Below are 21,625 nucleotides of genomic sequence, written 5' to 3'. Positions count from 1 at the left end.
ATTCTATACAGATGGTATACAAGATCAGAACATGGCCACTGAGTTAAATTTGTGCATTAAATAAGCTAAAAGTGAAGATGTTTTCTCTGTAGTTTCAGGAAATTATTTATTGATGTGGAATGTGGAACTGCATGGGGTTCATCATTGGAAAGAGGATTGGGGAAAAGCTAACAGCAATGTCCATGATGTCTTTTATGCTTCTTCAGTCCTGCTCTCTGGCCTCACCAGCACTTGGGACCACAGTAGACAAGGGCAGGAGTCTTGCTAATAGAGTGTGAGGAAGAAGCCTGCCTGCACCATAAAGCAGGAAAACCCATGTATACTCCTTTCAGCTACCACAACTACATCAATGTAAATAAGCTCTGCAACCACTACCAGTGACTTGGATGCAGCAGTTTTCCATCCTTGTTTATAATATTAGAACAAGTAGCTGTGACAATGGAGAAAGAGCATAATCATGAACAAGACAAGGGACAGTGCAAAGCTGAACTTCCAAGAGTTTTTTTTAGAGTCTAGAGAGATCTAGATCTATCTCTCAATCCCACCAGCCCTCTTCTGATAGCCAAGGAGCCTCCCAATTGCATCTTTCATGTCCTTATTTCTCAGGCTATAGATAATGGGGTTGAGGAAGGGAGCGAGGATAACAAAAGTGACAGCAATTGCTGTGTCCCAAAACACAGAGTAGGTGGCTGAGAATCGCAAGTACATGACAGCCACACTGCCAAAAAACAGCAAGAACACAGCAAGGTGGGCAGCACAGGTAGAGAAAGCTTTGTGGCGGCCTTCAGCCGAGGGCATTTGCAGAATCACCACAATGATCTGGAGGTAGGATAGGGCGATGACCAGGAAGGAGGCCAGGATCTCCACTGCGTGGATGGCATCCACAATGACCACCAGGGATGTATCTGTGCAGGCCAAACTCAGCACAGGGGTGAAGTCACAGAAGATCTGCTGGATCTGATTGGAGCCACAGAAAGGCAGGGTGCCAATCCATGCAATTTCAGGGAGCACCAGGAGGAAGCCACAGAGGCAGGATCCAGCTGTCAGATGGATACAGAGTTTGGAAGTCATAATGGTTGGGTAATGGAGGGGGTTGCAGATAGCTATGTACCTGTCGATGGCCATTGCTGTGAGGACACAACCTTCTGTGATGCCAAGTGAGTGGAAGAAGTACATCTGCAGAAGGCAGCCAGCAAGAGAGATGGTCTTCTGCTCACTGACTAGGCAGGAGAGCATCTTGGGGATGGTGGCCATGGTATACCAGATCTCCAGGAAAGAGAGGACACGGATGAAGAAATACATGGGAGTGTGCAAGGCCACATCCAGCTGGGTGACAATGAATATCATTAGGTTTCCAGTTATGATAAATCCATAGATGAGAAGCAAGAGAATAAAGAATAAGAGGCCACCTTCATGTAAATGTGGGAACATAGAGAAGAGGAACTCAGTCACCCTTGTCTGGTTCTCACTGGTCATCACCTGTGTCACCTGGGAAGGAAAGAAAGGAGACCCAAAACTCCTGAAATTGGGATGGCATTTACTTATTGAAAATTGCTTTGCTCTTTTCTGTAATCAGTTACTTAACCTGATTCTGGGGCCCTAAACAGGCCAGTTAGAAATAGCTCCAGTTGCACCTCTACGCAGGAACATCTGAAATGCTTGCTTTTGAACCCCTAAATGAATCTTTTTGTAAACATCTTCAAATGATATGAAGAAAACACAAAGCAGCACACAGTTTTAATTCTCTTGAATAATTTTCTGGAGGTGCAGTCAATTTTTTAATTTCTGGGTTTTTTGTCCCACTCTGTGTTTAGCTTTAAAACACATACATTTCTTTTTGACCATCCTCAATTCCTGTTTTTAGAAAAGCAATTAAAAAATATAAAACACCATCAAAAACACTCCACTCAATAAGTCTTCAGTTGCTCACTCATATTTTCTAGCTCTGCTATCTAATCTTAGATTGGCCACCTTCATCACTCTGCCTCTTTTCTGTTGGTTTCATAGCAGCAAGTCTATTTTCCATTTAGAGCATAGGAACCCAGACACAAGAAAATATCCCTCCTCTCTTCTGCTTTCTCTGTAACTCCCTCTCCTTCTCTTCCCTCAGTGACTGATATTGATAGGTGCTCAGACCAAGAGTCTCTTCAGAATCACAGTATATCTGAAAAGTGGCCATTGAATTTTGGACAAACATGTAATTTCACCCTTGCTCATCCCATTCCTTCTAGAAAGACCACATCTAAGAACCAAAGGGAGGAGAAAATCATCCTGAAATTAAAAAAAAAAATAGCTTCTCTAATAACTTTGGCAGTTTTGGGAAGAAAATGTCACAAAAATCAGCTGCAATAGAAATCAGGCCATGTTTGGAAGAAAGGGCAACTAAATTTTTTGAAAAGTTAATTAAACTTAAGTATAGCAGTATGCTTATCTATTAACTATTTTAACATCTTTTTCACTCATCTTACCTCCATGAAGTCATTCTACAGATGAATATTTCTATGCATGGTCTTACTGTCCCTTGTCTTTTCAAAAACATTAAAGGGTAAACCCAAAGATCATAGCCTTATATTTATTGGCTTTTCTCAACAGGTTCCAATCAATATTTTTCTTTTTCTTATCTTTTATGGATTTCAATTTATTTATTAATTTTAAAAATTATTGAGGTGTAGTTACTTCATGATGTTGCTCAGTTTCAGGTGTACAGCAATGTGAATCAGTTATACATATACATAGATCCATCACTTTTCAGATTCTTTTCCCATCTAGGTCACTGGAGAGTACTATGTAGAATTCCCTGTGTTATACAGCAGGTCTTTATACAGTTCAGTTCAGATCAGTCGCTCAGTCGTGTCCGACTCTTTGCGACCCCGTGAACTGCAGCATGCCAGGCCTCCCTGTAAACCACCACCTCCCGGAATTTACCCAAACTTATGTCCATTGAGTTGGTGATGCCATCCAACAATTTCATCCTCTGTGGTCCCCTTCTCCACCTGCTTTCAATCTTTCCCAACATCAGGGTCTTTTCAAATGAGTTAGCTCTTTACATCAGGTGGCCAAAATATTGGAGTTTCAGCTTCAACATCAGTCCTTTCAATGAACACCCAGGACTGATCTCCTTTAGGATGGACTGGTTGGATCTCCTTGCAGTCCAAGGTACTCTCAAGAATCTTCTCCAACACCACAGTTCAAAAGCATCAATTCTTCGGCAATCAGCTTCCTTTATGGTCCAACTCTCACATCCATACATGACTACAGGACAATCCAGAGCCTTGACTAGATGGACCTTTGTTGACAAAGTAATGCCCCTGCTTTTTAATATGCTATCTAGGTTGGTCATAACTTTCCTTCCAAGGAGTAAGCATCTTTTAATTCCATGGCTGCAATCACATCTGCAGTGATTTTGGAGCCCAACAAAATACAGGCAGCCACTGTTTCCACTGTTTCCCCAACTATTTGCCATGAAGTGTTGGGACCGGATACCATGATCTTAGTTTTCTGAATGTTGAGATCTAAGCCAACTTTTTCACTCTTCTCTTCCACTTTCAACAAGAGGCTCTTTAGTTCTTTGCTTTCTGCTATAAGGTTGGTATCATCTGCATATCTGAGGTTATTGATATTTCTCCTGGCAACTTGATTCCAGCTTGTGCTTCCTCCAGTCCAGTGTTTGTCATGATGTACTCTGCATATAAGTTAAATAAGCAGGGTGACAATACACAGCCTTGATGTACTCCTTTTCCTATTTGGAACTAGTCTGTTGTTCCATGTCCAGTTCTAACTGTTGCTTCCTGACCTGTATACAGGTTTCTCAAGAGGCAGGTCGGGACTTCCCTGGTGGCTCAGAGGTTAAAGTGTTTGCCTGAAATGCAGGAGACCAGGGTTCGATCCCTGGGTCGGGAAGATCCCCTGGAGAAGGAAATGGCAATCCACTCCAGTACTCTTGCCTGGAGAATCCCATGGAGGGAGGAGCCTGGTAGGCTACAGTCCATAGGGTCGCAAAGAGTTGGACACAACTGAGCGACTTTTCTTCTTCAAGAGGCAGGTCAGGTGGTCTGGTATTCCCATCTGTTTCAGAATTTTCCACAGTTTATTATGATCCACACAGTCAAAGGCTTTGGCATAGTCATCAAAGAAGAAAGATGTTTTTCTGGAACTGTCTTGCTTTTTTGATGATCCAGCGGACGTTGGCAATTTGATCTCTGGTTCCTTTGACTTTTCTAAAACCAGCTTGAACATCTGGAAGTTCACAGTTCACGTATTGCTGAAGCCTAGCTTGGAGAATTTTGAGCATTACTTTACTAGCGTGTGAGATGAATGCAATTTTGCAGTAGTTTGAGCATTCTTTGGCACTGCCTTTCTTTGATGTAGCACTTTCACAGTATCATCTTTTAGGATTTGAAATAGCTCAACTGGAATTCCATCACCTCCATTAGCTTTGTTTGTAGTGATGCTTCCTAAGGCCACCTTGACTTCACATTCCAGGATGTCTGGCTCCAGGTGAGTGATCACACCATCGTGATTATCTTGGTCGTGAAAATCTTTTTCGTACAGTTCTTCTGTGTATTCTTGCCACCTCTTCTAAATATCTTCTGCTTCTGTTAGGTCCATACCATTTCTGTCCTTTATTGAGCCCATCTTTCCATGAAATATTCTCTTGGTATCTCTAATTTTCTTTAAGAGATCTCTAGTTTTTCATATTCTATTGTTTTCCTCTATTTCTTTGCACTGATCACTGAGGAAGGCTTTCTTATCTCTCCTTTCTATTCATGGAACTCTGCATTCAAATGGTTATATCTTTCCTTTTCTCCTTTGCTTTTCACTTCTCTTCTTTTTAAGGTATTTGTAAGGCTTCCTCAGACAACCATTTTGCTTTTTTGCATTTCTTTTTCGTGGGATTAGTCTTGATCCCTGTCTTCTGTACAATGTCACAAACTTTCATCCATATTTAATCAGGAAGTCTGTTTATCAGATCTAGTCCCTTAAATCTATATCTCACTTCCACTGTATAATCATAAGGGATTTGATTTAGGTCATACCTGAATTGTCTAGTGGTTTTCCCCACTTTCTTCAATTTATGTCTGAATTTGGCAATAAGGAGTTCACGATCTGAGCCATAGTCCATGCCGGGTCTTGTTTTTGCTGACTGTATAGAGCTTCTTCATCTTTGGCGGCAAAGAATATAATCAATTTGATTTTGGTGTTAACCATCTGGTGATGTCCATGTGTAGAGTCTTTTCTTGTGTTGTTGGAAGAGGGTGTTTGCTATGACCAGTGTGTTCTCTTGGCAAAACTCTATCAGCCTTTTCCCTGTTTCATTCTGCTTTCCAAGGCCAAATTTTCCTGTTACTCCAGGTATTTCTTGACTTGCTACTTTTGCATTCCAGTCCCCTGTAATGAAAAGGACATCTTTTTTGGGTGTTAGTTCTAAAAGATCTTGTAGGTCTTCATAACCATTCAGCTTCAGTGTCTTCAGCATTACTGGTTGGGGCATAGACTTGGATTACCGTGATATTGAATTGTTTGCCTCAGAAATGAACAGAGATCATTCTGTTGTTTTTGATATTGCATCCAAGTACTGCACTACTCCATTTCTTCTGAGGGATTCCTGCCCACAGTAGCAGATATAATGGTCATCTGAGTTAAATTCACCCATTCCAGTCCATCTTAGTTCACTGATTTCTAGAATGTCGATGTTCACTCTTGCCATCTCCTGTTTGACCACTTCCAATTTGCCTTGATTCATGGACCTAACATTCCAGGTTCCTATGAAATATTGCTCTTTATTCATTGGATCTTGCCTCTATCACCAGTGACATCTACAACTGGGTGTTGTTTTTGCTTTGGCTCCATCCCTTCATTCTTTCTGGAGTTATTTCTCCACTTATCTCCAGTAACATATTGGGCACCTACTGACCTGGGGAGTTCATCTTTCAGTGTCCTTTTTTTTTTTTTTTTTTTTTTTTTTTTTGCCTTTTCATACTGTTCATGGGGTTCTTAAGGCAAGAATACTGAAATGGTTTGCCATTCCCTTCTCCAGTGGACCATGTACTGTCAGACCTCTCCACCATGACCTGCCCGTCTTGTGTGGCCCCACATAGCATGGCTTAGTTTCTTTGAGTTAGACAAGCTGCAGTCCATGTGATCAGGTATGCCAGTTGTCTGTGTTGTGGTTTCAGTCTGTCCGCCCTCTGATTCTCTCTCTCAGAGCCTACCATCTTACTTGGGTTTCTCTTACCTTGGACAGGAGAGCCGCTCCAGGAAAGCGCAGCCACTGCTCCTTACCTTGGATGTCAGGTAGTTCCTCTCAGTCTCTGCCCCGACCTGTCTGTTTGATATATTTTTGAATAACACAATAGTACTGTGTCTATGTCAATTCCCATCTCTCATTTTATCCCTCCTGGCCCCTTTTCCCCTGGTAACTATAAATTTGTCATCTATAGCTGCTTCTCTATTTCTGCTTTGTAAATCAGTTTGTTTGTACCATTTTTGGGGTTCCACATATAAGCAGTGTCATGTATTTGTCTTTCACATCTCCTAGTCAAAGTTTTAAGCCAAATATTTTTTTATATGCTCATCAGCTCTGCCATATAGGACCAATTTTCTGCATTTTATTTTTATATCATTATTTTCTTCCATTTTCTTGATCTCTTCCTATTGGAATCCAATTGCCAATATCCAGTAAATGCTCCTATTGTCATAAAAGTCTCACTGATTCTCACTGCCAGAAGTAAACACCCTCTCTTAAGAATACTTTATATTTTCTTCTTTCATGATATTTAACACATCTTTTTTTGCATTTTCCCTGGTGGCTCAGATGGTAAAGAATCTGCCTGCAATGCAGGAGACCCACATCAGACAGTAAATAATATGCCAGCAATGCAGGAGATCTGGGTTTGAGTCCTGATTCTGGAAGATCCCCTGGAGGAGGAAATGGCAATCCACTCCAATATTCTTGCCTGGGAAATCCCATGAACAGAGGAGCCTCATAGGCTATAGGCCATCAGGTCGCAAAGAGTCAGACATGGCTGAAGCAATTGAGCAGGCCCGCATGCATGCTAGGGAGATTATTATCATTGTTTTACAGGTAGAGAAATTAAGAACTAGAGGGGAAAAGTAATTTCCCAAATTCACATGGATCCAAAGCAATAATTGGAATATTGGTCTTTAGGTCTTTAGTCATTATTATTATTTGTACCACACTGCAAAATTTAGATCAGGATTCATCATTCATTCTGTTTTCTTCTCTGAGTACCACTATGTGTTTTCAACTGTCTAGGTATGAGATGAGAGAGGTAATGTGTTTTTCCCCCGCTCAGGTCAAAGAGAGGTTAAAATAAATGCATTGAAGACTAGGAAAATTAGTTTTAGAAGATGCCTCTTACTTTATGTCTCAAGCCTTGAGGAAGAAAGATAGGAGAGCCAGGTTTTGGAAGGGAGCAGGCACCAGTGAGGCAGAAGGGCAGAGGGCATGCACTGAGAAAGATGTGAGAGATCTGAGTTTTCTCTGTTGGAAGCAGCCACATTTCTGTCTCCTGTGTATTATCTTTCCTCAGCCTAAAATGCCAGAGAATGGCCATCCTGAGTAGTCATTATAGAGAACACAGATGGATAAAGCAAGAGACCATGGAGCTATGAAAAGTGGAATTTCAGAGCTAAGTGGCTTATTAAAGGCATCTAGAGTGACTATTTCTTACTTTGAGTGAGGCTCTTTTCCCTAGCAAGTTTACATTGTTATCTATCATCTGTACATCAGTTCAATTACATTCATATATTTATTGATCCTCTGCTAGGTGCCAATCACTGCTGAAGGTTTGTGCATAAGTGTGTGCTAAGCCATGTCTGAGTCTTTGCAGCCTAATGGACTGTATCCTGCCAGGGTCCTCTGTCCATGGGATTTTCCAGGCACAAATACCAGAGTGGGTTGCCATGCCCTCCTCCAGGGATCTTCCCAACCTAGAGATAAAACCTGTGTCTCTTACATCTCTTGCATTGGCAGGCAGGTTCTTTACCACAAGTGCCACCTGGGAAGCTCGCTGAAGGTTCAAGGGCTATATAAAGTTGAATAAAACATTAATTTTTGCTCCTGAGACACATAAGGTACATTTAAGAAAATTCTGGCATGACAGATAATCAGCAATGCCCAAGGAGTTCAGCCTACAGATTTTCACTGTAGAGTAAAAAGAAACTTGAATTAGATTGCAGTCCTGGAAATAAAGAAGTAAAATTCTCTTTAAGTCCTCAGGAAGCCACAATTCTTTTGACTTTAAAATTTTAGTTTTGGAAAGACCTTAGATATCATTAATATCTTCATCTGTTAGATGAGCAATATTCTTCCTAATATCCTTTCTAATTTCTTTACTTATTCTAATTTCTTTACTTATATAATACAGTTCTAAACATATGAAGTTTTGCTCCATATTCTAAGAAAATTTTACCTTGAAAAGAAAATTTAACTTGAAAAAACAGGTTAATTTGGGTACCAAACGCAGGTTAGCATGCTCAACTGGCTTATCACATACCTTGTCTGAGACCACAAGAATGTTTCTTAGAATCTCTGCAGCAACCTGCCCCTCCTGCTAGTTTGTCAGTGAGACTATAGATGTTTCTGCACTCTCTTTCTGGAGTATCTAGAATGGAAAGATTATCTTGCCTGGGAGTTTCTCTTTAGATAACACAGGATCTTTAAAAAGTGGTGCATCTCATTCTCCACTCTAAGGGACCTATTAGAGGAAATATGTCACATGGTAACTAGACATTCCTGAGGGGGTCAGGTCTCAAAACTTTCCTGTGGCTAAATAATCTTATCTCTCATAAGGGAGTATAGATCTAGGCACTGGGGCCCGGAATGACAATGGGTGTCAGAATAGAATTCTTGCAAGATCACACCTCTCTGAAACAGACCACCAGCAAACACTACTTTCTTCTCAGCCTTTCACTCATTTTTCACTATGTTTTCCACTTCAGCTGAGATGATGATAATATATTTTTGAAGTTTTAAATACACATTCATTTAATTCTTATTTAAAATTTTATTGTTTAATTGGAGGATAATTATAAGGTGCTGGTTTCTGCCATAAAACTATGTGAATGTGTCACAATTTTATAAATTTGAGTGTGGCTCAGATCATGAACTCCTTATTACCAAAATCAGACTTAAATTGAAGAAAGTAGGGAAAACCACTAGACCATTCAGGTATGACCTAAATCGAATCCCTTATGATTATACAATGGAAATGACAAATAGACTCAAGGTATTAGAATTGATAGAGTGCTTGAAGAACTATGAACAGAGGTTCCTAACATTGTACAGGAAGCAGTAACCAGAACTGTCCCCAAGAAGAAGAAATGCAAAAAGGCAAAATGGTTGTTTGAGGAGGCCTTACAAATAGCTGAGAAGAGAAAAGAAAAGAAGTGAAAGGCAAAGAAGAAAAGGAAAAATACACCCATTTGAATGCAGAGTTCCAAGAATAGCAAGGAGAGATAAGAAAGCCTTCCTAACTGATCAATACAAAGCAATAGAGGAAAACAATAGAATGGGAAAGATTAGAGATCTCTTAAAAAAATCAGAGATACCAAGGGAACATTTCATGCTCAATGTGCACAATAAAGGACAGAATAGTATGGACTTAATAAAAGCACATGATATTAAGAGGAGGTGGTAAGAATACACGGAAGAACTGTACAAAAATGATCTCAATGACTCAGATAACCACAATGGTATGATCAATCACCTAGAGCCAGACATATATGTGTGTGTGTGTGTATGTGTGTGTGTGTATATCATCTCCATTTTGAGCCCCTCTCCCCCTCATTTAATTCTTTAGAAAAAGAATTTGTAAGCTTAAAATGATTAACATGGTAAATTTTATATTACACATTTTTTACCACAATTAAATATAAAGCGCTGTTTGTATGAGATAGCCAAGACAAGAGTTATTCCCATTTTACAGATGGAATAATTCAGAGCAGTTAAAGCCTTGCTCCAGTTCACATAGCCAAAAAATGCAAGGGCAAAATTGAACCTTGAGCCTCAAAACTCAAAATTAGCTAAAGATTAACCTTTCCCTTTGATTATAACTTTAATTATTCCCAAATATATATTCTCTAAAATGATCTTTCACTTAGCTTGCAGTATCATTTAATAGGACTTGGTTTAACTAAGAAGAAAGGCAGGGGAAATAAGGACATTCCTGGACCTTTACTTTACATTTTTCTATTTTCTACTCTATTCCCTGCCTTGAACTGTAAGTCCCAGCAACCAAGCTGTTTGTAGCCATACCCTCACAATGCTATTTTGATCTATCATGCTTTGGGCTTTTTCCCTATTTTCCCTCTTCCTAAAATTTCAACCCTGCCTTCTTTCCACCCTAAATATAGGCACACACTTCACCTCTGTAATTCTTATTAATTTTTCAAGTTTCAGTACATTACCCTCTTCTTCAGGAAGCCTTTCTTGGTTCCCAGGTTGTTTTGGGGGGGTCTTTTTTGTGTTCCTAAAGCATCTCATACATACATATGTTGTTGAAATTAGTTAGTTATATGTCCAGATTCTAAGAAATTTAATGGTGATCTATAATTATCTATTCATATTTGAAATTCTAGTACACAGCCCAGGGACGTATATGGAACTCAAGTAACATATGCTTAATGAAGAAGATAAACAAAGGTCTAGCCGTGAAAATACAAGAACTATGTTTGTAGGATATTAAATATATTTGATTTGAAACAGAGGGCTTGTAGAGTGAATCAGTGGAGAAATAGCATTGGAGGATCAAGTTAGGTGGATTTGGAGATCTAGAATGTCAAGCGTTGGGATTTTTAAAATATATTTTGCAAGCAGTATGAAGTTATTAGGTAATTTTAGAGTGGACATTAATGCACAAAATTGCACTTTAATATGCAGAATACAGAGAAATTATGGAAATGAGAAATGTCATTAATTCATTTAACTAGCATTTATTCATCACTATTCAGGCATCAGACTCTTTTCTGCAATGGTCTGGAATAAAGGCCTAAATAAGACAGTAATAATGAAGCTAAAGGGTAAAAGGGATAAGAATAAATATGAATAATCAATAAGGTCTGACAACTGACTATGTAGGGCATGTTGGAAAGAAGAGCATTAAAGAGACAGATTTTAAGTTTGAGTTAGTCAGGCACCATTATTGATAAATACAGCAACAGCTAAAGCAAAAGCTAGTAAAGGGGGGAAATTATGAGTTATAGATATGGTATTCTGAGTGTGTGGGCAAACTTATAAACAGAAATCTCTTATTGCCATTAAGGATGAAGAAGTGGACTTCAGGAGAGATGAAAAGTCTATGGACTTAGATATAAGTGTTAAATAAAGATTATAATTGAACTATGAGGATGCATTAGGTAGTTGAAAACAGTGTCAGAGGGAGGGAGGGAAAGATGGCAGAGGAATAGGATGGGAAGACCACTTTCTCCCTCACAAATTCCTCAAAAGAACATTTCAACGCCGAGCAAACTCCACAAAACAACTTCTGTAGGCTGGCAGAGGACATCAGGCAACCAGAAAAGCAGACCATTGTCTTCAAAAACAGGTAGGAAAAAATATAAAAGACGAGAAAGGAGGCAAAGGAGGTGGGGAGGGAGCTCCGTCCCGGGAAGGGAAGCCTGTCCCGGGAAGGGAATTTGAAGAAGAGAGGTTTCCAAACACCAGGAAACACTCCCTGCCGAGTCTGTGGCGAGCCTTGGAAACACAGAGGGCAACATAACAGGAAGGAAAAAATAGATAAATAATTAAAACCAACAGATTACAAGCCCAACAGTAACTCCCCCAGCGGAAAAGCAGCACAGACGCCTGCATCCGCCATTGGGAAGTGGGGGCAGGGCAGGGACGCGGGGGAGGCGCGGGCTGCAGAGCTTTGTAAGAATTGGGCAGGAACACCCCACGTGCAACCAGAACGATCTAACTTGGGCTAGCAAACCAGACTGTGGGATAGCTACCACGCGAAAAGCTCGAACGTAAGACACCGCCAGGACCGAGCACAGAACAAAGGACGGAACGGGAAAAGCCGGCTACAGACCATCCCCCACCGGGGACAGGCAGCCAGAGCCATAAGGACTGGAAAGGGGCAATTGCAGACTCGGAGAGACTTTACTTACCTAACTGCAAGCAAGCTCCTTTGCTAAGACTTCTGGGGGTGCTGGACAGTCACAATCTGCCACACGGGGTGCGCCAGCGGTCCACCCAGAAAGCTGAGCAGCAGCAGCAGAAAAGGTGACAAGCCGCGGCGATCGCGCTCGCCAAACTCCTGAGCTACTCGGACCTGGGAAGGGCACGAAGCACAGTCCCAGCCGAATCTGTGCCTCTGAGGGCTGCCTGAGCGCCGAACCTGAGCGGCTTGGACCGGGGAAGTGCACACAGCCTAGGGCCGGCCCCAGACGGTTCCCGGCTGAGCATCGTAGAGCTGGAGCGGTTTGTACGCCGCGAGAAAGGACAGGTCAAGCGGGGCTGAGATACTGTGTGCACACGACAGTGCTATTTGTTTGCAGCATCCCCCCTCCCCACAGCGCGACTGAACTAGTGAGCCTAAAAAACCAGCAAACAGAAGAAGTTAAACAGAGGGAACCACCTTGGAAGTGATCCCACATGGCCCATAACATCAGAGAAGGGCTAGATATATTTTTGACTATTTTTAAAATCATTCCTTTTTTTTTTTTTTGCTTTTTTGTTTTTTCTTTTTTGTTTTTTTTTCTAACTTTTTTAAAATTTTTAAGTCTTCTATTTCTCCTCTAATTTTTATTTCTATAACCTATTATTACTATTTAAAAAAAAAAAGACTTTTTTTTTTTAAGGCAAACACCATATATAGTCCTTGGATGGTTGTTGGTGGGTTTTTGTTTGTTTGTTTGTTTGTTTTTTAATAATTCTTTTTTTTTCTTTCTTCCTTTTTCCTTCTGCTTTTCTTTAATATTGTATCTTTGAAAATCCAACCTCTACTCTAGATTTTTAATCTTTGCTCTTAGGTTTTTGTGGTCAATTTTGTACATTTAAAAACCCAAACTTCACTACCCAAGTTTACCTGAGAGTGAGATTACTGGCTTGACCACTCTCTCCTCCTCTGGACTCTCCTTTTCTCCACCAGGTGGCCTCTGTTTCTTTTCTCCCCCATCTCTTCTCTATCCAACTCTGAATCTCTGTGTGTTCCAGACGGTTGAGAACACCTAAGGAACTGGTTACTGGCAGGATTTGTCTCTCTCCTACTCATTCCTCTCTCTTATCCTCCTGGTCACCTCTGTCTACTTCCTCCCTCTCCTCTGCCCCGTATAACTCTGTAAATACCTCTGAGCGGTCCAGACTATAGAGCGCACATAAGGAAGTGACTACTGGCTAGCTTGCTCTCTCCTCTTTTGATCTCACTGCATCTCATTCCAGTTACCTCTAACTACCCCCTCCATCTTCTCTTCTCCTTGTAACTCAGTGAACCTCTCTGAGTGTCCCTCAATGTGGAGAAAGTTTTCATCTTTAACCTAGATGTTTTATCATTGGTGCTGTATAGATGGAGAAGTCTAGAGGCTACTGTAAAAATAAAACTGAAAACCAGAAGCAGGAGGCTTAAATCCAAAGCCTGAAAACATTAGAGAACTCTTGAATTCAGGGAACATTAAGAGCTCATCAAATGCCTTCATACCTACACCAAAACCAAGCTCCACCCAAGGGCCAACAAGTTCCAAAACAAGACATACCACTCAAATTCTCCAGCAACACAGGAACACTCCCCTGAGCTTCAATATACAGGCAGCTCAAAATTATCCCAAAACATTTGATGTCTCATAACCCATTAAGGGTCACTCCACTGCACTCCAGAGAGAAGAAACCCAGCTCCACCCACCAGAACTCCAACACAAGCCTCCCTAACCAGGAAACCTTGACAAGCCACTGATAGAACCCCACCCAAAGTGAGGAAGCTCCATAATGAAGAGAACTCCACAAATTACCAGAATATAAAAAGGCCACCCCAAATGCAGCAATATAACCAAGATGAAGAGACAGAGGAATACTCAGCAGGTAAAGGAACAGGAGAAATGCCCACCAAACCAAACAAAAGAGGAAGAAGTAGGGAATCTACCTGAGAAGGAATTCCGAATATTGATAGTGAAAATGATCCAAAATCTTGAAATCAAAATGGAATCACAGATAAATAACCTAGAGACAAGGATTGAGAAGATGCAAGAAAGGTTTAACAAGGACCTAGAAGAAATAAAAAAGAGTCAAAATATAATGAATAATGCAATAAATGAGATCAGAAACACTCTGGAGGCAACAAATAGTAGAATAACGGAGGCAGAAGATAGGATTAGTGAAATAGAAGATAGAATGGTAGAAATAAATGAATCAGAGAGGAAACAAGAAAAACGAATTAAAAGAAACGAGGACAATCTCAGAGACCTCCAGGACAATATGAAACACTCCAACATTCGAATTATAGGAGTCCCAGAAGAAGAAGACAGAAAGAAAGATCATGAGAAAATCCTTGAGGAGATAATAGTTGAAAACTTCCCTAAAATGGGGAAGGAAATAATCACCCAAGTCCAAGAAACACAGAGAGTTCCAAATAGGATAAACCCAAGGCGAAACACCCCAAGACACATATTAATCAAATTAACAAAGATCAAACACAAAGAACAAATATTAAAAGCAGCAAGGGAAAAACAACAAATAACACACAAGGGGATTCCCATAAGGATAACAGCTGATCTTTCAATAGAAACTCTTCAGGCCAGGAGGGAATGGCAAGACATACTTAAAGTGATGAAAGACAATAACCTACAGCCCAGATTACTGTACCCAGCAAGGATCTCATTCAAATACGAAGGAGAAATCAAAAGCTTTACAGACAAGCAAAAGCTGAGAGAATTCAGCACCACCAAACCAGCTCTCCAACAAATTCTAAAGGATATTCTCTAGACAGGAAACATGAAAAGGGTGTATAAACCCGAACCCAAAACAATAAAGTAAATGGTAACGGGATCATACTTATCAATAATTACCTTAAACGTAAATGGGTTGAATGCCCCAACCAAAAGACAAAGACTGGCCGAATGGATACAAAAACAAGACCCCTCTATATGCTGCTTACAAGAGACCCATCTCAAAACAAGGGACACATACAGACTGAAAGTGAAGGGCTGGAAAAAGATATACCACACAAATAGAGACCAAAAGAAAGCAGGAGTGGCAATACTCATATCCGATAAAATAGACTTTAAAACAAAGGCTGTGAAAGGAGACAAGGAAGGACACTACATAATGATCAAAGGAACAATCCAAGAAGAAGATATAACAATTATAAATATATATGCACCCAACATAGGAGCACTGCAATATGTAAGACAAATGCTAACAAGCATGAAAGGGGAAATTAACAATAACACAATAATAGTGGGAGACTTTAATACCCCACTCACACCTATGGACAGATCAACTAAACAGAAAATTAACAAAGAAACGCAAACTTTAAATGATACATTAGATCAGTTAGACCTAATTGATATCTATAGGACTTTCACCCCAAAACAATGAATTTCACCTTTTTTTCAAGTGCTCAGGGAACCTTCTCCAAGATAGATCACATCCTGGGCCATAAATATAAACTTGATAAATTCAAAAAAATCGAAATCATTCCAAGCATCTTTTCTGACCATAATGCATTAAGATTAGATCTCAATTACAGGAGAAAAACTATTAAAAATTCCAACATATGGAGGTTGAACAACACACTTCTGAATAACCAACAAATCACAGAAGAAATCAAAAAAGAAATCAAAATATGCATAGAAACTAATGAAAATGAAAACATAACAACCAAAAACCTGTGGGACACTATAAAAGCAGTGCTAAGAGGAAAGTTCATAGCAATACAGGCATACCTCAAGAAACAAGAAAAAAGTCAAATAAATAACCTAACTCTACAGCTAAAGCAACTAGAAAAGGAAGAATTGGAGAACCCCAGAGTTAGTAGAAGGAAAGAAATCTTAAAAATTAGGGCAGAAATAAATGCAAAAGAAACAAAAGAGACCATAGCAAAAATCAACAGAGCCAAAAGCTGGTTCTTTGAAAGGATAAATGAAATTGAAAAACCATTAGCCAGACTCATCAAGAAGCAAAGAGAGAAAAATCAAATCAATAAAATTAGAAATGAAAATGGAGAGATCACAACAGACAACACAGAAATACAAAGGATCATAAGAGACTACTATCAGCAGTTGTATGCCAATAAAATGGACAATGTGGAAGAAATGGACAAATTCTTAGAAAAGTACAATTTTCCAAAACTGAACCAGGAAGAAATAGAAAATCTTAACAGACCCATCACAAGCACGGAAATTGAAACTGTAATCAGAAATCTTCCAGCAAACAAAAGCCCAGGTCCAGACGGCTTCACAGCTGAATTCTACCAAAAATTTCGAGAAGAGCTAACACCTATCCTCCTCAAACTCTTCCAGAATATTGCAGAGGAAGGTAAACTTCCAAACTCATTCTATGAGGCCACCATCACCCTAATACCAAAACCTGACAAAGATGTCACAAAAAAAGAAAACTACAGGCCAATATCACTGATGAACATAGATGCAAAAATCCTCAACAAAATTCTAGCAATCAGAATCCAACAACACATTAAAAAGATCATACACCATGACCAAGTGGGCTTTATCCCAGGGATGCAAAGATTCTTCAATATCCGCAAATCAATCAATGTAATTCACCACATTAACAAATTGAAAAATAAAAATCATATGATTATCTCAATAGATGCAGAGAAGGCCTTTGACAAAATTCAACATCCATTTATGATAAAAACTCTCCAGAAAGCAGGAATAGAAGGAACATACTTCAACATAATAAAAGCTATCTATGACAAACCCACAGCAAACATTATCCTCAATGGTGAAAAATTGAAAGCATTTCCCCTAAAGTCAGGAACAAGACAAGGGTGTCCACTTTCACCGCTACTATTCAACATAGTTCTGGAAGTTTTGGCCACAGCAATCAGAGCAGAAAAAGAAATAAAAGGAATCCAAATTGGAAAAGAAGAAGTAAAACTCTCACTGTTTGCAGATGACATGATCCTCTACATGGAAAACCCTAAAGACTCCACCAGAAAATTACTAGAGCTCATCAATGAATATAGTAAAGTAGCAGGATATAAAATCAACACACAGAAATCCCTTGCATTCCTATACACTAATAATGAGAAAGTAGAAAAAGAAATTAAGGAAACAATTCCATTCACCATTGCAATGAAAAGAATAAAATACTTAGGAATATATCTACCTAAAGAAACTAAAGACCTATATATAGAAAACTATAAAACACTGATGAAAGAAATCAAAGAGGACACTAATAGATGGAGAAATATACCATGTTCATGGATCGGAAGAATCAATATAGTGAAAATGAGTATACTACCCAAAACAATTTACAAATTCAATGCAATCCCTATCAAGCTACCAGCCACATTTTTCACAGAACTAGAACAAATAATTTCAAGATTTGTATGGAAATACAAAAAACCTCGAATAGCCAAAGCAATCTTGAGAAAGAAGAATGGAACTGGAGGAATCAACTTGCCTGACTTCAGGCTCTACTACAAAGCCACAGTCATCAAGACAGTATGGTACTGGCACAAAGACAGACATATAGATCAATGGAACAAAATAGAAAGCCCAGAGATAAATCCACACACATATGGACACCTTATCTTTGACAAAGGAGGCAAGAATATACAATGGAGTAGAGACAATCTCTTTAACAAGTGGTGCTGGGAAAACTGGTCAACCACTTGTAAAAGAATGAAACTAGATCACTTTCTAACACCACACAGGAAAATAAACTCAAAATGGATTGAAGATCTAAATGTAAGACCAGAAACTATAAAACTCCTAGAGGAGAACATAGGCAAAACACTCTCAGACATAAATCACAGCAGGATCCTCTATGATCCACCTCCCAGAATTCTGGAAATAAAAGCAAAAATAAACAAATGGGATCTAATTAAAATTAAAAGCTTCTGCACAACAAAGGAAAATATAAGCAAGGTGAAAAGACAGCCTTCTGAATGAGAGAAAATAATAGCAAATGAAGCAACTGACAAACAACTAATCTCAAAAATATACAAGCAACTTCTGCAGCTCAATTCCAGAAAAATAAACGACCCAATCAAAAAATGGGCCAAAGAACTAAATAGACATTTCTCCAAAGAAGACATATGGATGGCTAACAAACACATGAAAAGATGCTCAACATCACTCATTATTAGAGAAATGCAAATCAAAACCACAATGAGGTACCACTTCACACCAGTCAGAATGGCTGTGATCCAAAAATCTGCAAGCAATAAATGCTGGAGAGGGTGTGGAGAAAAGGGAACCCTCTTACACTGTTGGTGGGAATGCAAACTAGTACAGCCACTATGGAGAACAGTGTGGAGATTCCTTAAAAAATTGCAAATAGAACTACCTTATGACCCAGCAATCCCATTGCTGGGCATACACACCAAGGAAACCAGAATTGAAAGAGACACATGTACCCCAATGTTCATCACAGCACTGTTTATAATAGCCAGGACGTGGAAACAACCTAGATGTCCATCAGCAGATGAATGGATAAGAAAGCGGTGGTACATATACACAATGGAGTATTACTCAGCCGTTAAAAAGAATTCATTTGAATCAGTTCTGATGAGATGGATGAAACTGGAGCTGATTATACAGAGTGAAGTAAGCCAGAAAGAAAAACACCAATACAGTATACTAACACATATATATGGAATTTAGGAAGATGGCAATGACGACCCTGTATGCAAGACAGGAAAAAAGACACAGATGTGTATAACGGACTTTTGGACTCAGAGGGAGAGGGAGAGGGTGGGATGATTTGGGAGAATGGCATTCTAACATGTATACTATCATGTAAGAATTGAATCACCAGTCTATGTCTGATGCAGGATACAGCATGCTTGGGGCTGGTGCATGGGGATGACCCAGAGAGATGTAATGGGGAGGGAGGTGGGAGGGGGGTTCATGTTTGGGAACGCATGTAAGAATTAAAGATTTTGAAATTTAAAAAATAAAAAACTTAAAAAAGAAAGAAAAAATAATAAACACAAAGAGATAAGACTTGAAAAAAAAAGAAAAGAAAACAGTGTCAGAAACAGCAAGAGAGACTGGAAGGTTATAATTGGTGGGTGGAGGAATATAATACATAACTCTTATTTACCGGGTTAAGTATGTGCTAAAAATGCACAAAAGCAATTATATATTTCTTCTCATTTCAGTATTTTTATAAGTTATTCATTATTATCAACCACTTTAAATTGAGGAAACTAAAGTTTAAATGACTTATGTATCATCCCCATAGTCATGTAGCTAAGAAGGTGACAAAGTCAGAATTAGAACCTAAGTCTATCTTACTGTCTTGTTCCAAAATATCCAGGGAACTAAGAGAACAAAGACACAGCTGTGTCATGAAAATCAAGGCAAAAAATACAAGAACAAATAAATGATCAATGGGTGAGATTTGGAAATGATCTAGTCTTATTGTTATTCCTTATTCTCAATGTCTTAAAGTGTTGGAAGTGTTAGTCACTCAATCATGTCAAACTCTCTCTGACTCCATGAACTGTAGCCCTCCATGTTCCTCTGTCCATGGATTCTCCAGGCAAGAATACTGGAATGGGGAGCAATTTCTTCCTCCAGGGGAATCCTCCAGACCCAAGGATCAAATTCAGGTCTCCCACATTGAAAGCAGATTCTGAGCCACCAGGGAAGCCCACCAATGTCTTAAAACCACCTTGGATATATTTGCTGAGTTAATATTTGTCAGGGAATATGAAAACTGAAAAAATGGCAATAAAATTTTGTGGTTCGTGGAACATTGGCAAATGAGGAGTTAATATAATTTTAGCCATATGGCTTCTGAATAGTCTGTGGAAGATGAATGAATAAAATTAATACAAATGAATCAACCAATATGGATGATATTTGAGACATTTGATAATGAAAAGATGGGAGAAGTAGAGCAGGTAATGTAATCAACGATAACTTTTTTAAGTTACAGTAGATATATAGTTTCTTAGATACTATGATATAGTAGTAAAACGTGCATGCTTGGAAGAGAGGGAGAAGAGTCAGTAGTAAAAAAGAAACTAAAGATACTGAAGATCAAAGAGATAATAACTAGAGCAAGTGGTAGGAAAATGGGTCAAATAATAGTAAGCTTTATCTTGCAGTCAAGGAGTGTTAAATCCTGACCCCAGCTTTTGGAGCCATCTGCCTCTGGAACCACTGAAGTCAGTGAAATCTCATGCACGTGAACCCCTCCTTCCCACTGCCACTACTAATGGTCCTTTAATACCCTAGATCCTTTTGAAGAAGTTCTGCTGAAGTGTGCTGCACAGCTGCTGACAGAATTTTCTAGAATATACTTCAGAGTTGTGCTGTGCTATCACCAAACTGTTCTGAAACTGCTTCAGTGAAGAGTAAAGATAATCCTTCCTTTGAACCACATTTTGTTAGCTTAGCTCCTCTTGTTCCTTAACCTTCCTGTGTCTCAGCAAACACTTTTTATACAAACAATTCTTTCACACTTTGTTCAGAAAAGAAACGAAGTATCTCTTTCCATCTGATTTCTAGCCTGACTCAAAGACCTAACTTCCCATAGGTACGGCAACTCCCTGAAAGGGAGCTTGGCAGCAAATGCATTCCTAATTAACCACATGGGGCATGGAGTTGATTTCCTTTAGGCACTGAGGGAGAGCCCTACAGAAGAAAGCTATTCCCTACCCTACCAACTAGTCCCTGAGAACGTAGATTTGTAATTGTGGCTAGAACCTTCTGATTTGTTGGACTGCAGAACAGTAAAAATGAAGACATTTGGGAAATAGGAGGGAGCCCTCTGAATTTCTGGAAGACGTAGGTATGGGATGAAGGGTGGGCTCTGTACTTTGACATATGTGTGAGTGCCCTACATAGGGGAAGAAGCCCAGAAAATTAGATTATTTTTCTGTTGGCTTTAAATTAAGACTTGTAGAAGATCTGTTGACATTTTGTAGGCTTGTGAGGTAGGGGGAAAGATAGTAAGTAGTTCAGGAATGAGGGATTTTGGATAATGTGTGTTATAGGACTAGAGATGGTCATAAGATAATCTATTAAATTTTGTCTGGGACATTAGCCCTTGAGAGATCGTTTTTGTCTGAGCCACTAGAATTATGACTCTTTACCTCTGCTGACTTGTTTATTTATTTAAATTTTTAATAATTGAGATATAATTGACATATAACACTGTATAAATTTAAGGTGTTTGTGTTTATTTTATGCATTTATACATTGTAGTCTGATTAACATTATAGTGTTATTTATCACTCTTGTCACATTACAAAATTATAGATGTCCCGTGTACAAGAGCTAAACTATTAGCTAGTTCATTGAAGGCAAGTCTCAGGATTTTGCCAGGCACGCAAATATTTACCAACAAGCAGGTACGAAAACCAATATTAAATCTGGTTTTGGAAGCCCAAGGAAATTCCAACTCTATTCCTTAGTCCCTCTGATTAGAATGAATGAAAGTCTCTATCAAAGATAAAATGTAACCAAA

The 21,625-nt window shown here is 39.2% G+C and overlaps 1 protein-coding gene across 1 annotated transcript; it reads right to left on the bottom strand.

Moving 5' to 3' along the window:
• Positions 529–1,551, bottom strand: LOC102186070 (olfactory receptor 6K6). The gene has a single exon (XM_005677308.2). It carries the CDS (start codon positions 1,474–1,476, stop codon positions 529–531), a length of 948 nt encoding a protein of 315 aa, XP_005677365.2. The 5' UTR covers positions 1,477–1,551.

Source organism: Capra hircus, chromosome 3 (genome assembly GCF_001704415.2).
Source record: "Capra hircus breed San Clemente chromosome 3, ASM170441v1, whole genome shotgun sequence".
Lineage (NCBI taxonomy): Eukaryota > Metazoa > Chordata > Mammalia > Artiodactyla > Bovidae > Capra > Capra hircus.
This window is presented reverse-complemented; position numbering and strand designations above follow the sequence as displayed.